The 15,201-nt window shown below is 50.9% G+C and overlaps 1 protein-coding gene across 1 annotated transcript in view; it reads left to right on the forward strand.

Annotated features, from left to right (window-relative positions):
• Nat10 (N-acetyltransferase 10) overlaps positions 1–15,039 on the forward strand; it is a 36,139-nt gene extending 21,100 nt beyond the window's left edge. Inside the window, exons 10-26 of the mRNA XM_038331030.1 lie at positions 1,175–1,299; positions 1,812–1,962; positions 2,555–2,651; positions 3,433–3,549; positions 4,293–4,394; positions 4,487–4,561; positions 5,097–5,213; positions 5,897–6,030; positions 6,227–6,275; positions 8,171–8,267; positions 8,352–8,462; positions 9,359–9,531; positions 9,988–10,107; positions 10,505–10,603; positions 11,170–11,243; positions 12,245–12,328; positions 14,357–15,039. Of these exons, the coding sequence (XP_038186958.1) occupies positions 1,175–1,299; positions 1,812–1,962; positions 2,555–2,651; positions 3,433–3,549; positions 4,293–4,394; positions 4,487–4,561; positions 5,097–5,213; positions 5,897–6,030; positions 6,227–6,275; positions 8,171–8,267; positions 8,352–8,462; positions 9,359–9,531; positions 9,988–10,107; positions 10,505–10,603; positions 11,170–11,243; positions 12,245–12,328; positions 14,357–14,465 (1,834 nt within the window). The 3' untranslated portion in view covers positions 14,466–15,039. The remainder of the gene's footprint in view (positions 1–1,174; positions 1,300–1,811; positions 1,963–2,554; positions 2,652–3,432; positions 3,550–4,292; positions 4,395–4,486; positions 4,562–5,096; positions 5,214–5,896; positions 6,031–6,226; positions 6,276–8,170; positions 8,268–8,351; positions 8,463–9,358; positions 9,532–9,987; positions 10,108–10,504; positions 10,604–11,169; positions 11,244–12,244; positions 12,329–14,356) is intronic.
• The last annotated feature ends 162 nt before the right edge of the window (positions 15,040–15,201 follow it).

A 15,201-nucleotide genomic window follows, 5' to 3' on the forward strand; every position in this document is an offset into this window, starting at 1 on the left:
TACGTGTGTGAGTGTTTTACTTGCTTATGTGTCTGTGTACTGTGTGCTCGCTTAGTGTCCTCAGAGGTCAGAAGAGGGTGTCTGATCTGGAACTGGTGTTATAGATGGCTGTGAGCCACCAGGTGAGTACTGGGAAGTGAACCTAGGGCCCTCTCTGCAAGAGCAACAAGTGCTTTTAGCTTCTGTGCCTCCTCTCTAGGCCTATGTTTGTCTGTGGATGTGTGTGAGGAAGAACCTGCCTCAGGGGTGTTCCTAGCCTTCTGTCTTGTCGAAGACAGAGCCTGTCGTTTGCTGCTCATACAACAGGCTAGCTGCCCTCTAAGCTTCCCGAGAGGCTCCTGTCTTTGCCTCCCATCTTGTAGGCGGGATTCCAGATACATGCTACCAAGCCTTGCTTTGCGTGGTCTCTGGGGACCCAAACTCAGGTCCTCACATTTGCATGGCAAGCACTTTACCTATTGAATCATTCACCTGGCTCTCTATCACCTCTTAGGTGAAGGAGTGAAAAGAATCATCCGGCAGGGGCACTGGAGAAATGCCCAGTGGTTAAGAGCACTGAGCACTCTTGCAGAGGACTTGATTCCATTCCCAGCACCCATGCGTTGCTCAAAACCATTTGTAATTCCATTTCCAGGGAATCTGATGCCCTCTTCTAGCCTCAGTGGGTCCAGGCAGAACCTTATACATGTAAGCAAAAACACTTATACATGTAAAATAAAAGCAAGTAAGTCTTACAGAAAGAATCACTTGGGTGGTGCATTTGATTTTCCACATGAAAAAGTCTCAGTTCATGTCTTCACTTAACTTCCGGTAGAACCAATTGATAGTGGCTGTGTAGCATTGTTCCAGTCTCGCTGGCTAGTGGCTTTGTTTATATCACCTCTCAGGCCTTATTTTCAGATCACAGTCCTGTGAAACGTATAGGATAATTGCCTTTGGGGATGAGGGAGATCAAGTTCCCCACCCAGAGATGCTAAAGTCCACACTAGGACCTGATTGTGAGCCTGAATGGTTCTTAGCCAAGTCACATCATGGTTCATCAGGGCTCTCCCTGGGACATGTGTGTGCTGTGCTGGAAGTTCAGATGAGCAGGATGGTCTTGGCTTCATCTGGCTGTCTCTGCTGAGATAGTAGTTGGGGACCATATGTCTGACTGCCTTTGTTTGTCTTCTAGCTATGAGGGCACTGGCCGGTCACTGTCCCTCAAACTCATTCAGCAGCTTCGTCAGCAGAGCGCCCAGAGCCAGGTCAGCACCACTGCTGAGAATAAGACCACAACGACAGCCAGACTGGCCTCAGGTACCTAGAATAAGACCCCAGCAACAGCCAGACTGGCCTCAGGTACCTAGAATAAGACCCCAGCAACAGCCAGACTGGCCTCAGGCACCTAGAATAAGACCCCAGCAACAGCCAGACTGGCTTCCGGTACCTAGCCAGCCTCTCACTATCTCGCCCCAGGACTCATGGCAGTACCAAAACCTGATGCTGTCCAAAAGCTTGAGTCCTAGGAGACGGTAGCCCTTTTGAGGGGAACTGTAGTCCAGTCACCAGGTGGGAACTTGGGTCTTCGGATTCCTGAGGCCTTTTGGTCTCTAGACGTGGGTAGGGTATATTGATTTAGTGGGAATCTTTTAGGTTGGGGTTAGAGCTGGGTAAGTGAATATCTAGCCCAAAACACCTTAAATCCCCCACTTTAAATTCTTGAGCCATGACTATCTGGACACTATCATAGATCAAGTGGAATATCCTTATTGCTGTTAAATGCTATATGTTGCATAATGGTTTCTAATTGTATGTGTTGTGGGCAACAGCTCGGACATTGCACGAGGTTTCCCTCCAAGAGTCAATCCGATACGCCCCTGGGGATGCGGTGGAGAAGTGGCTGAATGACCTGCTTTGCTTGGACTGCCTCAACATTACCCGAATCATCTCTGGCTGCCCATTGCCTGAGGCCTGTGAGCTGTATCCTCTGTGAGGGCTGAAGCGCCTAGAGAAAGGGTTTGGGCTCCGTGCAGTGGCATGCACCCATAGTCCTTGTCCTGATTTGGGAGGCTGAGGCCGGAGGTTGTAGACTCATGAATTCAGGACCAGCCCAAGCAACACAATGAAATCTCAATGTCTCTCTCTCTCTCTCTCTCTCTCTCTCTCTCTCTCTCTCTCCTCGTCCTCATCTTCCTCGTCTCTCTCTCTCTCTCTCTCTCTCTCTCTCTCTCTCTCTCTCTCTCTCTCTCTCTCTCGATTTTATTTGAGACAGTTTTTCTGTGTAGCCCTGGCTGTCCTTGAAATCCCTCTGTAGACAAAACTGACCTTAAAGTCCCAGAGATCCTCTTGCCTCTGACTCTCAAGTGCTGGGATTAAAGGTGTGCGCCACTACTTGGCAATGTGTTGCCTTTAAAATTTTTTTTTTGAGGAACATATTCAATTTTGTTTCTCAGGTTTCAGACTCCTTTTCTAAAATGGGGGAAATGCTGTTCTCAAGCTGGGGGAAATTTTTTCTGGTGTGTCTTGTTTTGGGTTCTTTGTGGTTTGTTCCCATTGCTTAGCTCTAGACCAGCTACTATGTTAACAGAGATACTCTCTTTTGCTACCACAAAGCCTCTGAAGTTTTCCTCCAGCGGCTCATGGCCCTCTATGTGGCGTCTCATTACAAGGTAACCTACTTACTGTTCTGCCGTGCCCTACAGCAGGGAGTAATCCTCGTGTCTTCCCACACCTGCCACTCAGGGATCCAGGTGGCCATTCCATTGGGACTTAAATGTGTTGAAGCGAGCAGGGTCCAGTGATCTTAATGGAAGGCTTATGTTCCCTATTTATAGCTTGTGTGGTTTGGGTCAGGCTTTAGACACAGTGTCAGAGTCACGAGTGGGCGCTGGAGGGTTGAGGGCAGTGTTACCCATCTTAAAGGGCACTGGCATTGCTAGCCAGTAGACTGCCTAAACTGATGGGCTAACCTGGAACCAGCACTTGAAGCCCAAAGGTGCTTTCTGGCCTAAGGCCAGCTCATCCTGCTGAATTCAGGAGCAGGGAACCTGAGCTTAGCGCAGTGAGACACAGAGCTAATGGTGGGTTGGACGGGTTGCTCCCTGAGGGTCCAGGTATTACAGCATTTTCATGAATAGTGTGCTTTCCTGAAATAGCAAACAGCCTTTTCTCTGGAGAAACTTTCTTAGTTGTGAAATAAATAGTGTCAAATGACTTCTGCTCTGTGGCCTTAGAGTTGAGCCCAAGAGGACAAGACAGTGGGTTTTTAGGCCTGTGAGCCATTGTGGAGTCCTGGCTTGCCACAGTGATAGAAAGGCGCTTTGCTAGGCTCCAGAGCCTTGCTTGGCTTTGGAAAAGGCAGAGCTGCAGTCGCCCGTTGATTCTCAGTGGCCCTCAGGAGTGAAGGATGCGTAAGGTGTGCATTGCACTGACCCATGTGTGTGCCCGCAGAACTCCCCCAACGATCTGCAGATGCTCTCTGATGCGCCAGCTCACCACCTCTTCTGCCTGCTGCCACCCGTGCCCCCTACCCAGAATGCCCTGCCTGAAGTGCTTGCAGTTGTCCAGGTACAGAGCAGAGGGAGGCATGGTGTGGCATTGGTTTGGGGAGCTCTTGGGCATTCGTGTGGATAGGGAAGCTACTGGGTCCTGACTTGGGTCTAGGTGGGTGGATCAGTTGAGGCAATGAGGGCCTGCACTGGGGAAAGCTGAGATGCTCAGAAACCTGGAGAAAAGGCAGAATTGGCTTTTCCCCCTTTATTGTGAAAGCATTACATGATTCTTGTAAACTTAAAGGCTACATGAAGAAAAAGTTTAACTCATGGTGGGTGTGTGGGTGTGAAAGAGAGAGAGAGTGAGAGCGAGCGCACCATTTGCCATTTTTCCTTCCTTCCCATATACTTGGGATTATAGATGTTAGATTCTTCTGCAGTGTGTCAGTATTTGTAATCTACATAATATTTAAAGGCTACACAGTGCTTTATTGCATGTTCAGACAGGATTTGTCTACATGGTGGTTTATTGCATGTTCAGACAGGATTTGTCTCACGCCTTTCCTCTCACAGACGTGGGCTGTGTGTATATCCTGTGTCTTCATTGATGTGTGTTTAAGTGGTACATGCTGCTTGTTTGACCGCTATGGAGACCCTCTTTTGCTCTTGGGTGCCTTTGAGTTAGTGATAACCTTCGACACAATAATGAAGCCTCCAGTAGTCAGTGTTGGGCTTGAATCTAGAAACAATGGCTTAGAAAACCAACAGATGCTTGGGATCTGGGGCTAACTCATGCCTTCCCTGTCTTGTTTCCCCTAGGTGTGCCTCGAAGGAGAGATTTCTCGCCAGTCCATTTTGAATAGCCTATCTCGAGGCAAGAAGGCTTCAGGGGACCTGATTCCATGGACAGTGTCAGAACAGGTGAGGGAAGAACGATCCTGGCATGTCTGAGTAGCGGGCTGACTGTCAGAGGCTGTTTGTGTTGCTAAGCCACTGGCTTGTGTCTCCCACAGTTTCAAGATCCAGACTTTGGAGGCCTTTCTGGTGGACGGGTTGTTCGAATTGCAGTTCACCCGGACTATCAAGGGGTAACACATCTTCCCTCCTGTCAAATCTTGCGCATTGCTGTTTGATGGGCTCCTGACAGCTCCTTAGGGCGGGTGTGCCTATGTGTCTGAAGAAAAAACTAGTTATAGAAGGGACATTTTAGGTGTACTCTGCTCTGCAGAATTTAGCCAGGGGTTGGGGTGGACGGGTGGTGCAGGTTGTTGGTATGTACTACTTTTCCTGTGTTAGGACTCAGGACATGTTTGATTGTTCGTAATTGCCTTCTGTCGCTCTGAAAGTCTCACTGAGGAGTCAGCTGTAGAAGTGTCCCTTTCTGCAGTGGCATAGCCAGCCGTCCTTAGACTCAGGCTGCAAGTGGGCTGTGATTGGTGGGCTAGACCGATGTAATAACTCAGACCCCACTATGTGGGGCACCAGTGCCAGCTTTGACAGCTTTGAGTTTTATTGGTAGCTTTTTCCAAATGCAGTTTGACCATGAGCAAATGCTCTAGAAGCAGGACAACGGTGGCTTAGACAGACTGAGTCTAAGTCCCTCTGCTCTTTTCCTGTGTGCAGATGGGCTATGGCAGCCGTGCCCTGCAGCTCCTTCAGATGTACTATGAAGGCAGGTTCCCTTGTCTGGAGGAGAAGGTCTTTGAGACACCACAAGAAATCCACACTGTGAGCAGTGAGGTAAGCCTGTTCTGGCAAAGCTCCAGTCCTGGCTCTGAGAGGAGGATTCTTTGGGCTCTTACCTGTTTGGACAGCCAGCCACGTTCTCCACCCTAACACTGGTACAGTGTCCCAGCATAGTCACCAGCATCATCTGCCACAGCGGAAACTCTGGGAGTGAGTGCGGCTTACCAGCCTGCAAGTGTGCTGCTCAGCAAGTTGGAAAAAGTGCTCTCCAGCGGCCTCTGTTGGCATTAATCCAGGCGACAGAGTTCTTCTTGCTGTCCTAAGGCGACCTGCACTAGTGACTTACAAACCTTCACAGATCTGCATGGAGTGCCCTGGGAGAGAGTGTGGGCTTTGATTTAGCACTGGGCCAAGGTGGGTTACTCTCTCCGAGGTCACACAGGTGCCAGGTGACAGAATCAATTTCATGCTGCATTTTCAGAACCCTACCTCTGTCCCTTCTAAAGTGGCATTGCTAGACTGGTGGCCTTTCCTTGCATTCTAGTGAGCTTGGGGACACTGTGATTTCCCACATGCCTAGGTGTGTGGAGTACCTAAGGTGGTCACTTGACTCTGGGGTCCTGTTTAAAACCCATAGCAGCACACTACGAAACCTGTGTTTTGTGTGATAGACTGGGCGGTTTGAGACCGCTGCTGTCCACTTGGCTTTGCTGAGGGGGTCCGTGTCCTCATCCTAGGCCGTCAGCTTGCTGGAAGAAGTCATCACTCCCCGGAAGGATCTGCCTCCCTTACTCCTCAAGTTGAATGAGAGGCCTGCAGAGCACCTGGATTACCTGGGGGTTTCCTATGGGCTGACCCCCAGGCTCCTCAAGTAAGTGCCCATCTGTTGTCTGGCTCCAGCCCATGGCAGTGGAAGAGGACAGCTCTGTGGGCGGTGTCTCCCTGTGCAGCTGGGGTCCTGTCAGTATCTGCTGCTTTATGCTCCTCCTGGCCCTTCTCCCTTCATCTCTCGGCTGCTTCCCAGAGGCGTAAATGATGATCCGCCTCCTCCCTTTCCCTTTTTGTAGGTTCTGGAAACGAGCTGGATTTGTTCCTGTCTATCTGAGACAGACCCCAGTGAGTGAGGCTTGGGGCAGAGGAAGGGTTGGGTTTGTGTCTACAGTTGGCACAGAGTGTTGGTTTCTCCCTGGCTTGCCCTGGGTGGTGTCCCTGTGCTTTTGGAGGGGTTCCTCTGCGGGACAAACAGCTATTCTCCTTCAGAGGCAGCTGTCACAGTATGTTCCTCCACGGCTCCTGACAGGTCTGCTGCATCCTTGGCTTTGTGCTTCATTATACAGTGGTCGGAGTACATATGGGTTGTTGGCCAGGTTACAGAGTCAGTCTGCAGGCTGGAGTCTCCCCGAGTTTGTAAACACAGCTCTGGTGGTTTCTGAAGGAGAGAGGCAGACAGTGGACTGTTGGGAAGGTGAGAACAGCAGTGAGTTCTCGTACTAATTTAGTGCCTGTGGAGGAGCAGCCAGCGCATCGAGCAGCTGTGAAGCTGCTTTCTGACGAGCAGAACTAGAACTAGCAAGCAGCAGAACCCACGGGCACTCCTCAGTGGCACATGCTGTAAAGACCTCATGCTGGTTGTAGCACAGTTGCCTGGACTGCAGCTTAAACCTCAGCCAGGTGACTGGAAGGGGCCAGAACTGAAGAAGGTAGGTGGGGCTCGAGCTAGATGGAGCTTGGGAGAATGCTGTGCGCGCTGTCACTCCATAGTGGGAGTTTCCGGCCATCCGATACACCACAGAGCAAGACAAGACACAGGAGCGCTTTCTTTGTGTGTTTGTGTGGTTTTCAGGCAGGACCCTAGGAGTCTAGTGGTCGCCCTGGGTACTCCACACACCTAAGCATGTGTGGGATGGGGGCTTTGATGGGTTTCATTCACTCCAGTCCCCAGCTCTACAATAGCCTCTTGATGCAGCGTTCTTAGAATCTGCTGAAATCACACCAAGTAAGAGGACAGGTGACGCTGGGTTTGCCAGCACTGGTGTTCTGGATGGAGCAGGGCTTGTGCCCAGTTGTGGATATGAGAGGTGCACACACAGACTTGAATAGACCTTTCCCAGAATGGAAGGGAGCAGAGAGCAGGGTAGCTGTGGGGTTGGGCACGAGGGAGGACTTGTCAGGTGGAAGATTCTTGATGTGTGTTTGTTCACCACAGAGATTATTTGCAAAGGTGCAGGCAGAGAGGGCTGACTGCAGGGGTGCAGGTCTTGTGGAGGCCAGGAGGCAGAAACCCAGGATTTAGAAGATGGTAGCAATTCGTCCCTCACTACAGGAGGGCAGTGAGTGTGAGTTCAACTGAGACGGTGAGGAGGTCTCATTGCTCCTGTTTCCAAGGCCACAGTGCTGAAGGGGTAAAGCTGGTGTCCATGTGGAGTCTAAAGTGAGACAACCAGAGACGTGAGTGCTGGCAGGCAGGTGGCAGCAGATGGGCTAGTGCGTGTGATGCGCTTGTCCTGACAGAGCTAGAAATCCGGCATTTGCATGCAGGAAGATTGGAGACCAGTGAGCCACATAGGCCATAGGGCATCTTGTGTCCTTGCGCCTTGAACTGCTGCTTGCTCTGACTTGTTCCTACCATTTTGGTCTGTCAGTGTTCTTCAACAGAAAGTCATTAGGTGCTGTCATGCAGTTGTGAGACCTTGTTTATATAGTAAAAAAGCCCAAAACTGGCCTTTCACCATTTCAACAGCAGTGTAGGCCCTGAGCTCAGGTCTCCGTGAAAGGAGTGGGTGCAAAGCAGAAGTCAGACCTGATCTGAAGTCTTGCCGGCCAGGCCTGCTCCATTCCCATGGCCTTTTAGGAGGTTGTCTGCAGTGTGAGCCCTAGCAGTGCAGGTGTGAACGGAGGCCGCTCGTGCAGTGTAGAAGCACCAAGCCCTTCTCTGCGCAGTTTCCCTTAACCAGCAGTGGGAAGCTCTGAGGAGGAAGTGGTGGGGCCAAGCGGTGATGTGTGTTCCCCAGAACGACCTGACTGGAGAACACTCCTGCATCATGCTGAAGACTCTGGCTGATGAGGACGAGGCTGAGCAGGGAGCGTGGCTGGCAGCATTTTGGAAAGGTAACGCAGTGGAATGGAGAGGGGGAAGTGGGGTGACAGGCTAGGGCACCTCCAGACTGCTAACTGCCTGGCTATGCCCTGCAGATTTCCGAAGACGGTTCTTGGCCTTGCTGTCTTACCAGTTCAGCGCCTTCTCTCCTGCCCTGTCTCTGAACATCATTCAGAACAGGAACATTGCGAGAGCAACCCAGCCAGGTGAGCTGCCAGCCCAGGAGCGGAGGACTTGTCTCGTCCTCAGTCTCCGTGGTGCCCCTGTCCCCAAGCGTCTCCTCTGTCCTGTCTGTGACTGGGTATCGGGTGTAAGAGAAGTTCATACAGTGGTTTACTGGGGAACCTGGTGGAAACCTGCGCATCAGCTCAGACGCTGGGGCCCTGTTTCTTCCTTTGTGAAATTGTGCTGCAGATAGACCGTCAGCCGTCTGTGGCTAGTGTGGTACTGCAGATATATACCATCAGCCGTCTGTAGCTAGTGTGGAGAAGAGCTTTATGCATGTAAGTCAGTTTAGTTGGGTGAAAACTTTAAAAATTTTGTGAGAGATTATTTTTTCTATTAACAGTTACGTCTATATACATTTTTATGTTTATGTCTACACATGTTCCTATTTGTATATTTACTTACCTCTTGCTGATTCTATTTTGATGGCAAACTCTGGGTTCCTTGAGCTGAGCAGAGCATGCCCTGTACAAGCTGGAGGAAGAGTGACGTGGGGAAGGGCGGCGGTGCCTTGGAATGCTAGGGCGTGAGGGGCCTTTGGCCCAATATATGGGTGACTTCTGCACTGCCAGCTCAGGATGTATTGATGGCAAGATATCTCAACAAATTGTTTTTAGAGATTTACATTAGACTATTGTCTGCATGTGTGCAGGTGTATCACATGGCTCCTGTGGAGGTCAGAAGAGGGCCTAGGAGTTATGGATGGTGTGAACTACCACGTGGGTTCTGGGAACTGAGTCTGGGTCCTCTGCAAGAGCAACACGTGCATGCTCTTAACTGCCGAGCCACCCATCCAGCCCCTTCCTTTGTGTGTTGGGTACTGTCCTGTGAGGGCTGCAGACCGCCCTGACTCATGTGGCTCTTGTTGCATGTGCAGCCCTAACCCGGGAGCAGCTGGAGGTGCTTTTTCTCCCCTATGACCTGAAGCGGCTGGAGATGTACTCTCGGAACATGGTGGATTATCATCTCATCATGGACCTTATCCCAGCCATTTCCCGCTTGTACTTCCTGAACCAGCTAGGGGACCTGGCCCTGTCGGCTGCACAGTCGGTAGGTCACCTGGGACTCTATGGGGGAGAAGGGAGGACGGTGGAGTTGTTGGTGCTTAGAAGTAGCTCTGTGCCTTGAGCACTGGCAGGGCTGATGGGTGGTCCTTCTCACCCTGCATGCTGATGTGACTGGTGTGGCTGTAGTTAGCAGACTTGCTGCACTTGGAGCCCACACTCCCCTGCCCCACTTGCTGCCTTAGCGGAAGCCCAGGCTACCCTGGACTCAGGATGCAGTTGCAAAGTGGTATTTGTCAGGGCAGTGTGAGCGAGTACAGTTCAGGAAGGAGTGGCTCTTGGTGCCTTAGTAACAGGATGAAAGAGAGGAGACCAAATAAACATTACTGTTCTCTGATTCCTGCTAGATAGCTTCATCAAAAGAGACAGCTCCATTCTCATGGATGTTTTAATGGGAAAGGCCTGGCTTCAAAGCCACTCCAGTTGATTCTCCTTCCTCCAGGCTCTTCTCTTGGGAATTGGTCTGCAGCACAAGTCTGTGGATGATCTGGAAAAGGAGATTGAGCTACCCTCAGGCCAGTTGATGGGGCTTTTCAACCGGATCATCCGAAAAGTTGTGAAGGTAACCTTGGTCCAGGAACAGGATTTATGGTCTCTTTCCACTAACACAACACACCCACTCTTTGTTTTTCACAAGTACTAAATCTTAGATGTCTTTGCTACAAATCTACTCTCCCGCTTTCCCTCTCTTCCCCTCCCTTCCTCCCTCCCTCCCTTCCTCCCTCTCTCCCTCCCTCCCGCTCACTCACTCTTGGAGTGTCAGCCAGTGTCTGTGAAGGGCTGGATTCTTTTCTGAAGACACCACTGTAGGAGTTTGGTGTATCCCCAGCCTGTTTTTATGCTCTCAATGTGAGCCACCCGTGGCTTTGAATGCTTTTCCTTAAGATACTAAATGCCGTTGTAAAGAGTGGGTGACTGACCCCTCTGCTCCTGCATCTTTCTTCATGTTGTCTTTGTAGCTGTTTAATGATGTTCAGGAAAAGGCCATCGAGGAACAGATGGTGGCAGTGAAGGATGTGGTCATGGAGCCCACAATGAAGACCCTGAGTGATGACCTGGTATGTCCCAGCTGAAGGCTTTAAGAGTTCGTGTTCCCCGTGGCTATAAGTGTAGTCATATTAGCCTGCAAATGTAGAATGTCTCCTCCACTGCTTCAGAACTGTCCTGCAGGCTGGAGGTGATGGTGCATGCCTGATATCCTGTACTCTCAGACTGAGAGGCAGGAGAGTTGTTCCAGATCAAAGCCAGCCTAAGCTTTGTTTAGAGAGCTGCTTGCTGCTCAGCCTGGGATAGAGAACAAGACCTGAAGACAAACAGCTAAAACAGTTGGTCCTTTGCACTAGCTTAGCTAAACGGCATTCAGCCAGTGTGGCTCTCACTAGCCAGTGTGGCTCTCACTTTGTGCTTCCCGCTGACGTGTGATGGGGGACTCGAGCATTGATTTCCCTTTCAGATACTTTTCCAAATGTACACTTCATGGGTGTGCATACTGTAAAATTGTGATAGCTGCTTAGTGCTCTGAGGACCTCTCAGAGGGAAGTGTTTCTTCCTGTCGTACCTGCCCCCTTCTCCTGGGCCTTGTGAACTCCTTGTCTGACCCCTGCTCTCTGGCTATGGTCCACAGGATGAAGCAGCAAAGGAATTCCAGGAGAAACACAAGAAAGAAGTGGGGAAGCTGAAGGACATGGACTTCTCTCAGTAAGGTTCCCTCCTGCTCATAGGATATCAAGAGTTCTTCTCAGGCCTCCACAACCTACAGAATCTGCTGTGGGTGTCTCCTACCCCATACCCCATGTGCAGAGTCTACTCTAGGTGTCTCCTACCCCTTCCCCATGTGCAGAGTCCTCTGTGGGTATCTCCTACCCCGTGCCCCACGTGCTCAGAAGTTGTGTCAGGAGTACTGCAGCTGGAGACTCACAGTCCGTGATTATTTCCCTGGATCCCAGAGTTGTGCTTTCTTGACCCCCTGGGTTGTGTTACTCCTTAGGCCCCTCCAGGAAGGGGATGTTGGGCAGAAGAACATCCACCTCGAGTAGTCCCTTCTCCATATTTGGCTTTGTCTGTGAATTTTTGAAAATCCTTTGAAGAAAGGGTTCTACACCTGAGCTCCCTGCTCAAGAACCCTGTGTACAGGGCCTCGTGTTCCTTTGAGCTTTCCTTGATGTTTCCGCTCCACCCACCCAAGGCGGACAGATCCTGGCATTTCGGGCCTCACACCGTAACTCTATGCCAAGAACCATTCAACTTGTCTGCAATCAGATCATTGGTGATGATGGTGATTGGGCAGATGGGGGTGGCCAGGAGGCCATTTCAGGGCATCCAGCTGGTTTCTGCTTGATGTACCGGAACTGCTTCCTCTGGGAGAAGTAAGATGTTGCAGGGTAGGGAGGCGGAGGCCTGACAGGGCAGGGCAGGGCAGGAGCTGTGGTCAAGTGAGGACGGCGATGGCAGGGCAGGGGCAGTGGAAGAAGGAAGCTGTAGCAAGACTGCTTTTTCGCTTTCCCTTACCTTCATGTGACTGCTCTGTGTAGTGGGGCTGACCCTGAGCCCGGTCGCAAGCCTGTCCACCTCTCTGCAGTGTCCATGCTAGTGCAGCTCTTGCGTCTCCTGGCAGGAAGTGTCTTCAGTGGGCGGCTTGTCACTTTCATATTTTCTCTGAAGTAGTCTTCTAATGGGCTGGTATTCCCCTCTGTTTATAGATACATAATCCGTGGGGATGATGAAGAGTGGAACGAAGCTTTGAGCAAAGCTGGGCAGAACGCTTCCATCGTTAGTTTGAAAAGGTAAGGACCTGTGGTAAGGATGTCCACACACATCCAGTAGGCTCTGTAGCTTTTCCTGGGAAGCAGGAGGTGGGAGCAAATGCTTCAGGAGGTGTCCTGGTTCCCATCTTCCCCCGAGTTCCCTGGGGCCACCTTGGTAGCACATCTGGGCAGCATCGTAGGCCTGATCTGTTCCCTGGACTCAGCACAGGCCAGGGCCGAGCTCTTGGCGCCAGCCTGAGTGAGTAGGTCTGCTGCTGTGTCCTGAGGCTTTGTAAGCCTTGGACCTGTGGCACAGGGGCCAAGCGTTTCCATTGTTTTACGGCCAGTGAAGATAGGGCCAGAGTTGGGTCAGATGTGTCTGCTGCAGGCCAGTCATTTGAGTCAACACATTGTCCTCCTTCTAAGCAGTGGTTCTTAGGGGTCTTTCCTTCTTGTTGCTGCTTCCCATAACAAAAATTAAAAACTGAAAAATATTTGTTTGAAATTAATAATAGTATGGGTTTGGATTTAGGTTTTTGACTGTGGGTTTCTTTATTTTCTTTTTTCAATGCTGGGGATCAAGCCTAGGGCCTTGTGTGTGTTAGGCAAGTCCTTCACCACCAAGCTAAGCCCTTTTTTAAAAATAATTTACTTACTATTTTATGTGAATTGATGTTTTGCCTACATGTATACCTGTGTGAGCGTGCTGGAACCGGAGCTATAGACAGTTGTGAGCTTCCATGTGGGTACTGGGGATTGAACCCAGGTTCTCTGGAAGAGCAGCAGCCAGTGCTCTTAACCTCTGAGCCATCTCTCCAGTTCCCTCCCGACTCCCTCACCCCCCAAGATAAGTCTTGAGAAAGACATGTTTTTCCTCTGGCCAGCTCTGGCATACTGAGGTGAGCGAGCCTCTGCAGGACTGTGGCACCCTCCTCCCTTGCGCCTTCTGAGAAGCAGAGCATGTGCAAGAAGCAGCGAGTGGTAAAGGCCAAGAAGGGATCAGTATTAAAATGAAAACAACAGTTTTTTTACTTCCTTGGCCACCCCAGGCATCCTGAGGTCCAGGTGTCTCATTTGCAGTGTTGAATTTGCAGACAATGTGTCCTCGCACCCTCAGGACCAGCAGGAGAGTCCTGTGCCCAGGGCCTGCCCATGAGGCTGGCATGAATTCCACAAACTCAGGGATCGCCCCACCTTCTCCATAAGTCATTCTGGCACTTTGAAGGGGCCTTCGGCCTGCTGTCAGCCTCAATTCTGGTTTGAAGAGTGTGACACATGAATTAGGTTCCCTCATGTTCTAGCTATGCCAGAGGCTTGACTGTCATAGAAGGCCTGGTATCAGCCTGCTGTGGAGAATCCTGGCTGAGCTCTGCAGAGTGAGCCTGTCCCTAAGCTCCCGCTGGGATTGCCGATGAGGACCTCACGAGTTATCCAGCCCGTGTGGCTCATGGACTCGGGACTTAGAAGGTGGTGAGGTGTAACTGGAGGTTTCTCTCCTGCCCGCTGGTCCCGCAGCCACTTGTGAAATAATGGGAGGCATAGTATTAATTATAATTGTTTAGCCAATGGCTCAGGCTTCTTACTGGCTAACTCTGCTATAGTAATAACCTGTGTGTCGCCATGTCCCCGTGGCTTACTGGTGATGCTCTGGCATCTTACTCTCCGGTGGCTACTGGTGTCTCCCCCGACTCCGCCTTCTTTCAAATCCTTGTATTCAGTTTGGCTTTTCTCCCTGGCTCTATTCTGCCCTGCCATAGGCCACAGTAACTTCTATTCACCAGACAATAAAAGCAACACATACTGACAGCGAACAGAAGGGCATCCCACATCAGTGAGGTGAAGTGCTCAGTCTGTCCTTGAACATTCTTGAGGCCTACCTGCCCCCCACCCCTTTTTTAAAAAGAGAATTTTATGAGTGTTTTTGCCGGCATCTATGTATGTATCTGTGTGTACCGTCTGTGTGCCTGAAGCCTGTGGAGGCAGGGAGAGGGCATTGGATCCCGGAGCTGGAGCTGGAGATCTGTGCTCTTAAGCTTCTGTTTCCATCCCTGGTGGTTTTTCCTCCAGTGACAAGAAGAGGAAGTTGGAAACAAAACAAGAACCCAAACAGAACAAGAAGTTGAAGAAGAGAGAGATGAACAACAGGAAGGATGCGAAACTGAAGCGGAAGAAGTAGTGAGACTCGGAGACCTGGACTTCTAAGCTGTGTTCGACTGGGCCGGGTAGCAGCATGGACAGTAACAGAAATGAGTCTTCATCAGAGGCAGGCCTGGCTCTCACCTGTGTCCTTCGTGACTGAAGACCCCCAGTCTGCTTAGAACGTGGTGGGTGGGGAAAGTCTGGCATTGCCAGAGCTGTCACTCCAACCCAGGGCCACAGTTTCACTTTGGGCCAGGTTTTCTTTCAGACTTGTTCGCACTTATGGGATGCTGCGCTGGTTCCTGGCCTTCCGGAGCCTTCAGTGCACAGCTTCCGCTGGAGTGCTCTGTCTCTGCAGGCCTGTCCCAGCGCCCTGGGGCCTGCTCCTGTCCCTTCTGTTCCATTCCTGGCTGCAGTGGGCCTGCTGTCCTCAGTTTCCCAGGAACGTCTGAGCCCCTCAATTCCTTTTGGTTGCCTCTTCATGAGGAGAGACTATCAAGAGAGACTCATGCTACAGAAGTGAGGGGAGAGATAGAGTATCTGTCTATTTTTAACAAACGGCATCATAGACTGTTTGCCTGTGGTGCTTATAAAAGTCCACATCTGTGAAAGCTGCATGTTTCCCTGTTCCTTCTGGTGACTTCTGGCCACCAGACCCAGTGGAGGCCCAGGTGTCAAAGCCATGGTGTGTTGTGGAGCTAGAGTTCCGGTCTAGGCAGGTGTCGCAGGTACCCAGTGACACTGTAGTCACCTTGAAAATTAGCTGCCTTCGC

This window comes from Arvicola amphibius, chromosome 5 (assembly GCF_903992535.2).
Source record: "Arvicola amphibius chromosome 5, mArvAmp1.2, whole genome shotgun sequence".
In the NCBI taxonomy this organism is placed as follows: domain Eukaryota; kingdom Metazoa; phylum Chordata; class Mammalia; order Rodentia; family Cricetidae; genus Arvicola; species Arvicola amphibius.